Source organism: Sabethes cyaneus, chromosome 3 (assembly GCF_943734655.1).
Source record: "Sabethes cyaneus chromosome 3, idSabCyanKW18_F2, whole genome shotgun sequence".
Taxonomy (NCBI): domain Eukaryota; kingdom Metazoa; phylum Arthropoda; class Insecta; order Diptera; family Culicidae; genus Sabethes; species Sabethes cyaneus.
In genome coordinates, this window is record NC_071355.1 from 154,381,949 (window position 1) to 154,398,204 (window position 16,256).

Sequence of the window (16,256 nt, forward strand, 5' to 3'; positions counted from 1 at the left end):
TGCAATTTTCGGCTATTGAGTTTTGTCGAGTTTAAGCTGCTAGTTACAAACTAGGTAGTTGCAATTGGGAAATATTCTACACAGGAGTTGGTATCATCCGGCGTAAACGGGTCAGTAACTAAAGGAATTAGATTTATCTTTTGCTGTGCTTTTATCAGCTGTGTTTAGGCCTTTCTAAATTAGAATAAATCCGCACTATTATTTTACTGATTAGAAGTAATTTTCAGTGATCTGAAATAAACGAAATTTTTCAATTAGATGTGGGTTTTAAAAGTTACGTTCTAATGTTGACACACTTGAACTATAATAGTTATGTTTAGTGTTAATAATTATGATTTTGAAAGTCTGAAGATCAAACTTTCTAATATTAAATCTTCAATTAAATATCTGGCTATAAACAAAGCAAGTGAAAATAAATTGTTTTTGTAATGAGGGTAAATTTGTTTTATTAAAAAATGAGGTATCATTGGAAACTTGGAATACTTCTTCGCTGGCATATCGGCATGTATTTTATGCAATTGGCTCTGAAGGTTCCGAAATAATATACGATACGTTACGATGAAATGTAGATTGCTGTCAAGATTAGATTGATATTTTTTAGATTTTAGCTAAAAATATAGCAAAACGATCCCTAAAACAGTTGACCATAAGAAAAATATTAAAAAATAATAAACGATGCAATGATGCAACGAATGTGCATTGCTCACAATTCAGATTACAAAAAGATACACTACACGACTTACACTTAGGAAGCATCAAATAGTGCAGCACTAGAGCTCCAATAGACAATGGAGAAACCTAAGGATAAGAATGAATACAATTGATTTACGAAGCAAACGAAAATATGAAGTGTTTCATGCGTATCAAATATGTGCAATGAAGGATTGGCAGCAGTTTCATCGACCCATTACATTCACCGTTATTATAAATTTAACATTAGTCAATTTGGGTATTTCAATGTAATCGAATGAAAAAGTTCAGTAGTAATGTTTCGTGGTTTTTAATCAGAAAAAGAAAGGTAAATTACTAGATCAATATATTTATTGAGTTGTAAATCTTCTTTTCTTCTCAACAAATATTTCAATTGAATAGTAACACATTAAATTGCTTAGTAGCATATATCCGGGAAATAAAGTGTTTAATAAGCTATTATGCAGCAAAAATGTTTGTTGGGTTTTCATTAAATCTTCACATATTTTAGCGGCATGTTACGATTAAACAAAGTTTGTTACACAGTTTCTAGTCTGTTTTCATCCTGTATCCTGAATTAGTTGCTAATGCTCACTTTTTCACACTAATACAGCTTAAAAGAACATCACAATATGTATCTGATTCAGTCAGTCATAAAATATGAGCACAATTTATTCGAGGCAGCAATTTAGCGCATCACTATCACCATCCTTAGTCTCGAACGAACAATATACAGATTCGGTAGAATCACTCGCTGCGTCCGATACTATGTCACCATCACCGGATATCTCCACCGGCAGGATAGGCATATTTACAGCGAAGGCAGGAATATCGGCGTCGATGGCTATGATGGAATCCATCATACTGCTAGCGGTCCTTGTGCTAAATGAGAGCTCAGTTAAATCTTGTCGATCGACGGTTGGTGCAGAAGCTACTGTCAGTGGTGCCTGTCAAAGGGCAGTTTGGGAAAGCGTTAGTTTTGGAAATATTGTAATAGCTCTCCTAGCGATTAAGCAACGAATTTTTTTTCTATCTGATATATGAAATATTTCAACGTCTATCTCCCACCAATTTCTCAGGTTATATCAAAAGCATCCATTATAGTAAGTACCATGGTAGTTGATTGTACCATCGTTTATTATTGTATACTAGAGGTTAGTATTCACCATAATACCCATGTCATGTTTGTATAGTTGCATAGAAATAGAAATGGAGGCACGACACTTGTCTAACAAATCAGTTGTCGCGTGTTTGAATGTCTCCAGGGAAGGGACTGGTTAGTGTTGTAAGCGTGAAATACATTTAATGAAAAATTACTTATTTTCAATGACACTGACAAAAGCTTTTCAGCTTTTCAGCTTATTGAAAAATCAGAATGTAGTAATTTAATTAAAATGAGCGATGGTGTTCAGGGAAGCAAAATGGATGCATGACATTGACAGAGTAAAAAAAAAGAGTATCATATTATTAGGAACGTAACCTCGCTGTTTTTGTTTTTTTTTTTTAATTTTGTAAAACAATGATTGCAAATAATTCAATTAAAAATATTGCCATCGCTAACTGCTAACTTTTTTTCATCCTTTGGCACGCATCAAGCCATTATTTGAAGTCCTCATTTTAACTGTACTGCCGATCGGCTACACTATGTGCCATCAAACGGAATTCGATATCATTCCCCATTGATGATTTCGTTCGATTTCTACAGCTCCTAATAAATAACACCAAACTGGTTCCACGAAATACTCAATTACATTACTATATTACATCCAAGGCCAATCAAAATTTGGGCTTTATATTTCGAGTGTCCAAAGAGTTCAAAGATCCATACTGTTTACGCGCTTTGTACTACTCTATCACAATAGAATACGCTGCTGTAGTTTGGAGCCCTTATACTGAAATTTGATCTTCCAGACTAGAAGTAGTTCAAAGGATTTTTTTCACGATACGCATTGAGACACCTTCCCTGGCAAAACCCTTTAGTTATCCCGCCGTATAAAGACCGCTGTAAACTGCTCGATATGGAAACTCTCGCCAAAAGGAGCAATATTGATACTTGGTCAGGAAAGTTTTGCTGGGCGAAATGTCCTCACTCAAATAACATAAACGCTGCTCCACGTGCCCTTCGCAGTGCAGAATTTCTTCGGCCGGATTTTAGAAGAACCGATTACGAACAAAATGAGCCATTAGAGCTATGTCTTCAATCTATGTAAATATGTAAAATTATGATATGTAAAATTAGTGTATTTTATTCATGGAGACGCTGAGATGGATTAATGTTAATAAATGTTAAATGTTCATAACCTTCGCAGCGTGAACATTCGTCCAAGCAGATTATGTAGAACTAAGTTATCTCCATGCATGACCCCAAGAATTTCTTGGGTCGCTGTAATTAATCCATTTTTCAACACCCGTCATGATGCGACTACCTTTTCGCCGCTGGAGCGGTTGTTTACCGAGTAAAAACGACGCGCAACGTCCCTTGGTCTCAAATCAGGGCTGCGCTGTTCTCTGTGCACTGATTTCACATATTATACCATTTCCGTCAAACAAAATTTGAAGATGTTACGTATGGGACATTTGTAGAGCTAATTACAGTGGACCCCCGTTCGTTTGAACGATTCCTCATGCAAACTAACGGGATTAGTTTTTAATTTGAACAACTGGCAACCATAAATATGCTGAAACTTGTATGAACTGACCGCCCTGTGGATTGATTCAATTGGTAGTTAGTAGTTGGCGAATACCTATATCATTCTTCGATCGGATTTCCATCATAATAGTTGGGAAAACGGAATGTGAAACAGAGTAAACACGCTAGATCAGTACAAACAAATTGAACTTGGCTAAGGTGATACGGACAAACAAGCAAGAATAAGTCAAATCTGAGCACAAAAAGCAGGACTGTCTTGCAGTCTTGCAAATGACGATTATTTGCCATATTAGACCAAAAAGTGTGTGACGCTAACATGAATTACCTACGAATGGCCGAAACACAAATGGCCGAATTACGAATGGCCGAAACACAAATGGCCGAAATAACAAATGGCATAATATATCCACAGACTAACAGACGTAACACTGAAGCCTGATTCCATCGCCAACAAAAACGATCATTTCAAATGTTCATTTAAGCCAAAACTCAAACAACAATCGCTGCGCGAGAACGCCGCTCACTTTCGTTAGCGCTGTTGTCGGATAATATACAAGTAAATTTATAGCATTGCTAAATTTATAGAAAGCTGGTTTGCGTAGCGCGAAGACTGCTAGCGATTTCTCCAAGTTTTAGGGGTGTCATTGAAACGACGTTTTGTTAGAAAATTTGTTCGAAGTGTTACGTCTGTTAGTCTGTAATATATCCATAGGCCGAATCACGAACGGCCGAATCACGAACGGCCGAATCACTTCATATTCGGCCGAAAATAATCACGGCCTTCAGCCTGCACAAATGTTGGGTATATGCTGTCCTTACTCGCTTCCGATCGTTCGGAGTTAACTAAGGGATAATCCCTACTAGTCAGTAAACCTAGGAACATGCATGCCCCTAAATAGAAGTGGTTGACCCCCACCCCCGCCCCACCCTGGCCGGCACTTCCGACCACGGGTCACCGACGCACACTCGCGGCAGTCGCGCCCTGTTGGAATTCGGCCATTTGGATTTCGGCCATTCGTGATTCGGCCATTTGTGTTTCAGCCATGCGGTACCAGCCCCGCTAACATAAAGTATTGTTCTATCTTATGTATTGCCACTTTTATGACTATTTAGACTACTGTGATAATCATTTAGTGAAACATGCCGTATTTTGCACTGTTAATCTGACACTAGAATGACTTTCAACTTATGAGTTGGACTTCTTTATCCTCCTTGCCCTTCTTTTCCACTAAATTTTCCTTGAGCGAAATCGTGTGCGAGATTCGACTGTAATAATCGTGTAAATCGGGGTAGTCTAAATAGGGGCAAATGTCGCAATATTTACGGCGTACCTTTTATTCTTACTTTTTCTATATTGTTAGTAGACGTCTAAAGAAGACTTTTATAATTTCTGAGCATTGGGGCATCTTCTACAGTGATCCAAATCCCGGTTTTTTTGTCCAAATGTTTAGACCAAACAGAAACGTAACGCCGGTGTTGTAAATCTAATTTTATACCAGAGCAAAGCTACAAATTTTTTACATCTCTTATAACATAATTTTGGTGTCATACCCTCAACCCCAAGCACACGTCGGTCAGCTTTCTTTAGCGTCCATGATTTATGTCCGTAAAGGGCCACCGGGAGGAGGATTAGTGTTCTCCCAGTCAGCATTTTTATATGTATAATTAGATTGCAAATAAGAGTTACGTACTGATATGTATCCAACAAAATCGTATTCGACGCGCAAAAGCCGCTTATCCGTACCATTTTGGAGGCGATATACGCACTGAGGGAAAATCTTGAGCGATACACTTATATAGGTATTTCAATACGATTAGATCCGATTAAGCGCGACAAGCCTTATACAGCTATACGACTTTGTGCTGAAAATCGTATGTTTGTCAGCTACTAGCATTATAAACGATAGAATATTAACTTATGCGCACTTTGTTAGGCTTTATTTACGAATCCGAGTTTGTTAAGAGATATTTACGATAATTTTCGTACATTGAAATACGAGTTGGTGTTGGCTGGGTTGTAGAGCGCCAGTTTTGTGCGAATTTGCAAACTACGGGACTTCAGCTGGCTACTAATTCGTAAAAAGCCCGATTCGTGGCTGCAATTCGTCGTTTCACTTCGCGGCTTACATCGTTACCACATGTCACGAGTGTACCAAGGTATATAAATTCCTCGATTTCTTCATATCTTACTTACTTTGTGTTCATGTCCGCCGGTCCGGCAGAACAAAGGGAACCAGAGATCTCCACCGCTGACGGTTACCCGCCATGGCTTTTACCTGTCGCTAGTACAGGTTCTCGTCTACAGCTCGGATGTCGTTGGCTAAGCTGCGTTCCCATTGGCCTCTGGGTCCACCTCTTCTATGCTGTCCCTGTGGATTTCAGTCGAGTGCTTCTCTGCAGACCTCGTTCGCTCCTTTGCTCAAAATGTGTCCGACCCACTTCCACCTACGTTCACGAATTTCTGTGGCTATCGGCGTTCACAAATTTCTTTGGCTACTTCATATCGTTGCCCATCAAACTCCACCTCGGCACCAACATCACTTGGTCGCCGACGGTCCCTGCCAATAATCATGTACTTCGTTTTGGCGGTGTTAATGGTAAACCCCAATTTCACCACTTTCTTTTTAAAAGGCCTGAAGGCCTTTTTCACTGCTCTATAGTTGATTCCGATGATATCGACGTCATCCGCAAAGCCAAGAAGCATGTGAGATTTCGGGATGATAGTTCCATTCCTTTCCACGTTTGCTCTTTGTATTACATCTTCCAAGGCGATGTTGAATAGCAGATTAGAGAGTGCATCCCCTTGCTTCAGCCCATCCAACGTCACAAAAGCGGCTGAGGTCTCACCCGCTATTCTAACAAATGATTTGGACCCGTCCAGCGTGGCATGAATCAGCGTAACTAGTTTCATCAGAAAACCATGTTCTAGCATTATCTGCCACTGCTAATTTCGTTTGACTGAATTGGACGCCGCCTTAAAGTCCACAAACAGATTATGTATCTGCAAGTTGTACTCCCGGAACTTGTCTAGTATCTGACGCAGGGTAAACATCTGATCCGTCGTGGAGCGAACCAAGCCAACTTGGTACTCGTCGACGAAGGACTTCGCTAACGGTCTCATTCTGCAGAACAGGATACGGGAGAGCACCTTATAGGCAGAATTGAGCAATGTAATTCCTCGATAGTTTTTACACTTGAGTCGAGGTCCCTACCCTTTTTAAAAATTGGGCAAATGATGCTATTCAACCATTTATCCGGCATTTGTTCTTCCTCCCAGATCCTGACAATGATCCGGTGAATTGCTTCGTACAGCCACTCGCTCCCCGCTATTAGAAGATCAGCCGGGATACCGTCCTTCCCAGCAGCCTTACCGTTTTTCAGCTCACTGATTGTCTTCTTAACTTCCTCCTGTGTTGGTGACTCCACAGCTTGGCCATCGCTTACAATTCTTAGTCTGTCCCTGCTGATCTCCGCGTTTACCTCTCCATTCAACAGTGAACCTGGTTGCTACAAAACGGTTTCACCTGGTTGCTACCGCCGTTTTGTCAGTAAGCACTATCATTGCATATCACAGACATGGCAAAATTCCTGCACCTGCGAGCACGTGCTCCTCGTACTCGTGTTTTTGTAGACGATGAGTTCTTTTCTCCGCAGCTCTAGTCTCTCTGTACCTCTCTTTGTTTTGACGCGTTGCCGCAGTGAGCAAGCGGCTCCTTGCCTGGTTCTTTTCATCTATCACTCTCTGGCATTCGGCATCAAACAAGCTGTTACGCTGTCTTCCACGCGGCGTGTCTACCACCTCTATCCCAGCTGTTTCGATGGCACTATGGATGTCCCTCCACATCCCATTTATATCTTCTCCTTCTACTTGCTGTTCTGCGATTCGTTCATCAAGCTTCCTGGCGTACTCCACCGCCACGCAATCTGCCGTCAACCGCTGGATGTTGAAACGCAGCGCCCTCACGGTGCGAGCCTTCGTCGTGTTCGACAGCCCTGCGCGAATTTAACACACTAAAACACTAACACATACCGAAACGACCATACATCAATGAAATTCGAAAAGTGTCGACTGTAAATTAAGACATGATCGATCTGAAAGCTAGAGTCTCCATTTGGATGCCTCCAGATGTTTTTCTGAATATTCAAACGTAGAAAGTAGGTGCTACAGATGACCATTCTTCTAGCCGCGGTAAAATTTATGAGCCTCCGACCGTTATCATTGGTCGACAGATAAAGGCTATGTCTTCAATGACTGAATGAAAGAATTCCTCCCTCCCGATCTGTGCATTTGTATCTCCGATGATGATTTTCACGTCATGTTTTGGGTATTCTCCATAGGCCCTTTCGAACCTGTCGTAGAACTCGTCCTTAGCATCATCGGATTTATCGTTTGACGATGCATATACGTTGATTAGGCTGTAGTTGAAAAAATTCCCCTAATTCTCAACACACATATATGGTCATCTACGGGCCTCCACTGGATAACTCGTTGCTTTTGCTTTCCCAACACTACGAAACCGACACCATATTGTGCTTTTCTACTGCCACTGTAGTAGATAAGGTACTCGAAAGAAATGCCTGCAGTATACTGGCACCAGTGAGCGACACGCCCTGGCAGGTGTTGTGGGTTCAAATCCGGTTATAATCTCTGATTACAGCTTGGTTCGACCCATGCACCTTCCAGCATTGGACAAAAGGTAGCAGTCGCAACGACAACTTGTTAAGCATAGCTACCTATTACCCCCCCCCTTCCTTTCCACCCTTCCCCTTCATTCCCGAAAAAAATCCTTCTTCATTACTTTCCCTTACCGTCCCTTCATCAATTGTAGAATCATCGTTTCAAAAAAATATTTCAAGTTTTGTTTTTTGTTTGGATTTGTCCTGCATTAAGGAGAAACCGAAAGTGGCTAACGTTATTGTGTTAGTGCGACAAACACTGTACTGTACATCCCATGTGTTCGTTAAACACCTAAAAGTTTATTTGTATGTTGCATAAGTATTGGTAATGCATATCAAATAGCAGAGCTTGCATAAACACAGCTGATCCGCAGCCAAACGCACCGACTATGAACATCCCGAAATATAGTTTTCTTTATCAAGACATTTCGATTCATTTAAGATTTGCAGCAGCAACTGAATAATGCATAGAATCAAAAGGATGATTAATTAATCCGTTTGCATTCAAGCCCAGTTCAAGGCAAAAGTTGAAAGCTCTTTAAAGGCTCATTGATGTGGCGAAACTTTAAGACCGTGGTGCTGTTGTTTCGGAAATCGCTAGTGCAACGAAATATGTGCACAACCAAATATCTATTAACTAATTCCAGATTATACGTATTATGAATACGTAATGATCTATATGATCAGTTAAATTTATTTTCCATTAGCAATTATGTTTTGCTGAGCATTTATTGGTATATAGCGGATCGATAAATGGAATGATGAGTTTTTGGAAACTATAACAGCACTGGAAGCACTGATTACGTCGCGAAAGTGTGCACTACCAATACAGATGCATTTTTAAGGCACAAAACAATACATGCATCAAACGGTAGTCATTTATTCAGTCATCTTTGAGCCATTTTCGGTTTCCCCTTAAAGAAGGTGAATGCAGAAGCAACACAAAATTTAATGAAAGGTCTAAAACATAATGCAGTTGGAAGATCGGAAGCCCAACCAAATAATTTTCATGTGTTTTGTAGTTATCAAACTTTAAAGGAAAATAAAATTTGATTATTCCTTCATATAACATAATCAGTGTCCACTTAATCATGTTAACCAATTTTTGTTTTTCTCAATTCATTAATCAATCATTAATCAACGTGCACGTGGGATAGTACTAGTTGGGACTTTACTAAATTCGCTAATTCTTCGATGCAACAGAATGAACCAGTTTTAAGGATAGTAAAAGAAGCTAAAGAAGTACATAGTAATCAACTCAAAAGGTTTTCTTTTAGAGGGATAGTTATCCAAAAAATGCGCGTCCGATTAAGCTCCAAAAGGTGTCTAATGGCAATTTCCATGTTGGGCCATTTTGCATAGAAAATTTCGATCATTTTTGGCATTAAATGCCAAATAAAGTTGAACTTTTCATTAGACCAATTAAAATAAAAAAAATTAACTATTTTAATTGCACTAATTTAAATCTTTGAAATTAGTCCGTATCACCCCCGAATATCCACATACTAATAGTTCAACGTTTTAAATTTTATTTGGAAAAACCAACCAATTTTCAGTCACACACTTTGTAACAATAAATTGGCTCGTTACCATTTCTAAACTTCAACCCAAACTTTTGTTGCGGGATTAGCGGAAGCGCAAAACGCGTACTAAAACATGCAAACAGCAGAATAAACTGACACAGAAAACAGCACCCAACAAGACGGTACACGCGACAATAGAACAGAATGTTAAATGAAGGCCATGCAGTGAATATCGAATGGATGGCATTAAGCAAAAGGACTTTGACGATGAAAAAATACAGCCATGATTATTTTTTCTAAACAGTCAAAACTTTATTTGCATATTTTTTGCTCCAGTTTTCGCTATTTTGTTTGCTTATTAATTTTGTCTAAAAGTAACATAAAATGAATAAGTCCTTTCCCTTAATAATTCGTGTCTGTGTCTCACTATAATTTTGTATCAGCTTCTGATCTATCAATAATACACCTTGCTAGCGAAAGAAACGCCACATAAGCAGCATACCGAACTTTGCTAGTCTTTCTCGCATGCCTCTATCATTCGTCATCGTTGAGAAGAAGAAAAGCTCTCAGCAGCATCAGCTGTCGGAATTATTAGTTTTGGTTCGTGTTTGCAAGTGTTTTAGGATGTTTTGTAGTTGGCATCGAGCAAGGCGCGCGCCCAAAAAGAACAAAGAAAAAAAAGAAATAATGTAAAGCCAAAAAGCGATTTTTTTATTTTTATATATGGCTCAAGCTATACACCAAAAATGGTACAACTTGATTATTTTATAAAAAATGTATATAAATATTATCAGAAAATCTGCAGCCCTATAAGCAAAGCTCATAGATAAAAGCGTTTCTAGTACGATCTATGAAAATAGCAGCTTTAAAATGGACACATTAGTATGTGGAAAGCACGTGCAATTGGCAATGATGAAGAGATGAAAAATGAGAATCGAAGCGAGTCCATTAGTGTTTCTCAAGAGAACTACTAAAGAAGCCAATGAAGATCACTCGAACAGTATTTTAGAAAAAAAAGCGTACCTAACACTGGGGTGCCACTGCCCAACCCGATGCAGGTGTGAAAATATGCATTGTATGTAAACGAAGAGTGTGAGTGCCTAAATACTTTTATCACAAATAGAAATTTACCGTCGTATTACTATTGTTGTCTTCGGGTTGCACTTCTTCGTCTTCCTCGCACACGCTTTGATAACGCAGTCGGTCGTGGTCTGCAGCGTCAACGCTGCCACTGGCACTTCCACTGTATGTCGCTTCCTCCTCGTCCGTTACGCTAATGTTGCGTTCCTTCGAGGTGCTCTTTAGCTCCTCTGCTACGGCAGAGTCAACCATGTCTTGGGTGGAGCAAGGTCTGATAGAAGAATCCTCCATCGGGGGAGAACTAGTAGTTTGTTCAGTTTGTGCAAACGAATCGACGAGCAACCCGGAAGTGCCCGCGGTTGCACTCTGTTCCGTTATAGTGGACGAGGAACGACTAAGCGTTGTTACTTTACCTGAAATCGAGATTAATATTGGTGATTTTTTGATCAACGTTATGGTTACAACAAAATGATAAGTTTAACAATTTTAGGATCATTGGAAGTCCCATTTTCACCACAGTTACCACAACCAAATAGCCGAAATAGCCAAAAATGTCGATAACACGGTGTGACAAAAATTTTTTTTTTAATATACTTTGCAAGTGACCTAGTGTACGTTGTTAGTCGCACCTAGTACATCATAAAAACACGTTTGACATCATTCTAACACCCCCAAAATTTCAAGTTATAGCAAAAAAATAGTTTTTTGGCTAGGTATCCACATACTATCATGAATAACTCAATTATTTTCCAAGCAGTTTTAAGCTTTTTATTCATTTTTGGAAAGTTTATAGGACTAGCTTTCTGAATATATAGATATATACACATTCACGATGGTTCACACAAAAGTTAGACGAGATTTTTTCAATTCAATATGAAATTTAATAAAACAAATGAAATTTTTCTCACTTCAGGGGTCCTTAAAGCGACCTTAAAAATGACCCACATTCCTTAGCTCAACACCACTTGTTTTATATTCCATCTTAAGGCTTTGGTCAAAATTTCATATCGGTCAAATCGGTCGACATTTGCGAATTTGAAATCATTTTTAAGAGCTTTAGAATTTTTTGATTTTCTTATATCACCCGCCTAATCTTACAAAGGAGCATCTTTCTATCTAGATACCTAGTTGAAAGATTGAGCGGGATTATTAGCGGATATTAGAAAGTATATCCGGAGTGATTCGCGATAAGGGCGCAACTAGCTAAGTGCAAACAATGAGGAATATCACTGTGATAATTTGCCAGTACATTTACTTGTCTTAATTGAAATAAAAGTTACAAAAATCAAGTTTAAAGACATAAATTGGTGTAGAATAAATCAATCTTATAATTTTACAACAATACTGCATAAAATTTGTGCATTCTTGCTCAAAATCTAACTTTTATAGTTGAACCCCTTGGAATGAGCCTCAAAGCATTTTGACAATGAGATTCGGCAAGCCCTTGTTTCGCCTTGTTTTGATTTTTTTATTTAGTTTCGCCTGTTTACAATGCGCCAGTGCTTTGAAAACAACGCAGTTTACTATCGCCTGTTTACAAAACGATTTGCAAATAAGCCTGTTACTTCATAACATTGAAAGGGGCTAAACTGCAAATTGTCTTTTGTTTTGATTAAACACTTCTACATAACTGATTATGAAAAACAAGGCGCCTCCGTCTAATGGAAAATCAAAGGGAACCCATGGTAGTTTTTCCAGCTGCAACTTAATTTAGCGAACGTATAAAATCTCCTGAAATATCATTGAACTACACTGCAAGCCGTTTTTGAAACACACCAGGAAGTTTCTTTGAGTCGCTACGCCAGTACCAAACGTGTATCATTAGGTTGTATACTCCTTTTTTTTTTTCCTTTTTTCCTTTTTTTCGGGTTATCCAACTGGTCGCTTAATAGCGTATAAAACTCTGCGCTGGGCCCTTTTGTGATGTCAACAAAGTGTCAGGGAGACCTCAAACATCAGTTCTACCTGACGAGACAGGCACTGTCGCCCACTAAAACACAGGTAGAGCCCCAAGCATGGCCGTCACGCCTATACCCGCAGGCGGAGGCGTTTCGGCCCTGCGCGGACTCCACGAACTGACTCTAAGATCTCTCTGCCAAAGGCCGGAAAGTCATATTTTAAATATAATGATGATGATGACGATGATGATGATAATGATGATGATGACGATGATGATGATGACGATGATCATAATAATGACGATGATGATGAGAAGAAAAATGATAGATCGAATTTGTAAATGTGCTTTGGACTTTTTGTACCACTCGAGTTGCAATATGTGGTATAGTGAAGAAGTGGAGGATTCGTCAGCCCCGCCTGACACTGGTCCTCAACCGCGCGCCCGCTTTCAGTTATCCAACACAAACAACCACAAATGAACCAATAGGTAAGACAAATTTCGGAGCATTAGTGGTTATCAACTTATCAAAGCAAATTAAATCTTTCATCCCCTTAGCATACACAGTGTATTCCCACGATACAAAGTAAATTGAGCGCAGCACAAGCTGGACGTTCGCGGTAGTCGACAGAAGCTTCAAAATATAGAGACTCGCTCGCCTTCCAACCCTCGAGACCAAAGTGCTGTAAAGCTCTGGGCTTAAGCGTCTCTTTAAGACTCGACCCCTTCCCATCGACAGAGCCCGCGGGCGGCCATCAGAGCTCAGGACAGCCACGGGGCCAGTGCAAAAATCCTACTCTATCTAGCAGCACCGCCCAGCCAAAACTCGAACACGCGACACGAATTGACCTAATTTTCCCATCTGCTACCTAAGAAGTGCTATTACCCGTAATTATTACAGAGTGGTTCTTCGGCATCCAATCGGATCTGGTATCCCGCTTACATCCCCTTACTAACCCTAAGCCCCCGACCAACTCAATCAATCCGACATTTTTCGGAGATATTTGTGACAGTTGTGATAAATAGGGATGAATCCCAGAAAACTTAATCTATTGTCAGAGATCCCCATACTGGCCTTATTCTTAAACGGAATAAAAGCACTTTCTGAACAACGCAACAATCACATTTGGTAAATTTTTACCCCTAGTCCCACTTGAAATCACAAAAGTATTTTGATATATACCCACATTCAGAAGTAAACGTGACCGCTGTTCATTTACTGATTAGTCAAAAAGCCCTACACCACGACAAGGTTCAGTTTTATCGTAGGGGTGTATCATTAGGTTGTATACTCAAAACAAAACAACCGCAACTTGTTTTGGAACAGTATTCCAATTACCGGTTTTTAATACTACGGTAAAACTCGATATCCTGCATATAAAAAAACTCGGAAACATGCTGGACGTCGTTGGCAACTATTCTTTTTTTCGTATTCCTCTTAGTCTGCTATCATATATCCCATAATACAAATCCCAGAAACTAATGACGCGTGTTTGAACCTTAAAATATGAAATCGCATCACAAATGATGCCATTTTTTGTGGTTGAAAAATCATATAGGTATCATAATAATAATCAAAGGAAACACTGAAAACGCTGAGCTACGATCACTTACTTTTTTCCTTCTTACTGGAGTGTTTTTCGAAATCCACGGATCTCGATGTGTAGCTGCCACCTGTGCTGCTACTACCACTTGACAATGGTTTCACTTTAACCCGATAAAATCGGGTGCCTCGGGATACTTTATATCGGTTTTCGTCCTTACGTGCGTGGCAGTAATCTTTATCTGTTACAATACCGATGCAGGACACTATAAGCGGCACTTCGCCCACTACCAACGGCGTCATATTGAAAGCTGGATAACTATCCGCGTGTAAAAAGTACAGCACAGGAGAATTCTAAGCAACAAACAAGTTGAAGATTATTACAATTATACTTGGTACAAACATTAACCAATTGCATACCTGAACTATAGTGTACTGATTATAGGTGCTATTGTATTCAACCAACACGGTGTTTCCTTTCAAACATGTCTGCGTTGATACTGCTACAGATAATCGGTTCTGTTGTATTTCTAAATCTCTCGTCAGTTGCAGTTTCTCACGTTCCAACAACTCAATCTGCTTCTTAAAGTCAATTTGATTTGAACAGAGCTCAGGATCTGTCAGCGATTGGATAGTTTCCCTGTACCGCTGGTTTTCTTTTATTAAATGTGATTCCTTATCCCGCATCTCATCTAACTGTCGTTCTTTTTCTTCCAATATTCGCTTGAATACATCTTGACTGCTGGTTGGAGTTCCAGGGGAGCTTCCAATCGAACGTTGCGGCTGAGCAAGCGACTTTTGCTGCGAGGATAACTCCCAGCGTTGCCGTTCTTCTTCGATGGCGATTTTAATTGCACGTTCTTTTTCTCGGTTGAAATCCTCTCGAACCTGAGATAATAGCTGTTCATGGCTAGCTATATCGATCATATCGGGTTTTTCGATCTTTTCTAAACTGGTATCCGACGGTGAACGGTCCATACTAGTCATTAATTTGTACCTGCAACGCAGCGATTCGATATCAGTTTTGTGCTTGTGTTCGAGCTGCTCAATGGCTTCTTGTATGGCCTTCTTTCTGTCCACGCTCACATCCGCTAACTGCTTCTCCAATTTGCAAACGACCTCTTTCATTTCTTCGATTTTGTCGGTCAGTTCCTTTTTTTCGCTTTCGTACTTCGATACCGTCTCAATCAGGTTCGCTTTCATTGTCGAGTTATCCGATCGCAACGATTGGATTTCGTCATCCTTCTGGTGGATGCTTTTGCGAAGATCGTTCATCTCGAGCTCATGATCAACAGTCAGCTGCTGTACGGTTTCCCGCTCTTGATTACGAGCTGCTTTTTGAATGTCGACCCAAGACCGATTGATCGCTTCAAGCTGCACCTTGAATTCCGTTTGGTGTGCTGCATTTTCCGATCTGAGGGCTGATAACTGCTCACGAAGAACGACAATAGACGATTGCGACAGTTGACATACATCGCGCAAGAGAACCTTGAGTCTCTCTACTTCAATGCGTGTTGCGCCGAGATTTTCCTAAGGAATAAAGAACGGGGAGAGGGTTAGTTCGCAATGCACACATTCATTCTATAAAACGATTATAAAACAGAATACTGAGAAGTTATGCATAGCGATTATTTCAATTTTGGCTTAATTTTTTGATCAACAGCTGTTGCAGTTACTGTTTGAACATTTCCTTTCCTTGTAATTTTTTCTTTAATATTTTAAGGGTCTGTCACATTTCCTTTTTTTTTTATTCGATTATAGACACGTTAACAGCTTGGGTCATTCGTGACTTTTGCAGGGTTGGAATTTGAACCTAAATCCTCGGCGTATGAGATGTCAACTAACCACTACACATACCGGGATTGACCTCTCCTCAATTTTTAATTTTTTTTCTTGAACAAACTCTTATATTTCATAAATATATATTTTATAAAGTATAAAAAATCAGTAGAAACAGAGAACGTGATTCGTTGTTCTATTAGAAAGTAATCATTGAATTATTGTTAGTAAAAGTAAAATAGTAAAACTAAAGAAGTAAAAAAAAGTAAAAATAGTTAGCAAACCTCTGTTTGGAGCAAGAAATTCTTTTTACAACGGTAAAAATTTGAAGAAATTCTAGGACATCAGCACAAACTGACGGACCGCAATTACCCGAAAATATCATTTCAGTGCAAGCAAGGGAAATCCGCCGTAGAT

At 39.5% G+C, this 16,256-nt stretch overlaps 1 protein-coding gene across 4 annotated transcripts in view; it reads right to left on the bottom strand.

Moving 5' to 3' along the window:
• Positions 1-430: 430 nt before the first annotated feature.
• LOC128742001 (RB1-inducible coiled-coil protein 1) overlaps positions 431-16,256 on the bottom strand; it is a 38,580-nt gene continuing 22,754 nt past the window's right edge. For 3 of the 4 annotated variants that reach the window (XM_053838165.1, XM_053838166.1, XM_053838167.1), the window contains exons 11-14: positions 14,481-15,590; positions 14,132-14,414; positions 10,672-11,033; positions 431-1,637 (exon numbers count right to left, since the gene is read on the bottom strand). In XM_053838165.1, coding sequence (XP_053694140.1) covers positions 1,362-1,637; positions 10,672-11,033; positions 14,132-14,414; positions 14,481-15,590 — 2,031 coding nt within the window. In that variant the 3' untranslated portion in view covers positions 431-1,361. Of the gene's footprint in view, positions 1,638-9,856; positions 10,120-10,671; positions 11,034-14,131; positions 14,415-14,480; positions 15,591-16,256 lie in introns of those variants that run through there. The other variant, XM_053838168.1, reaches the window with a different exon arrangement.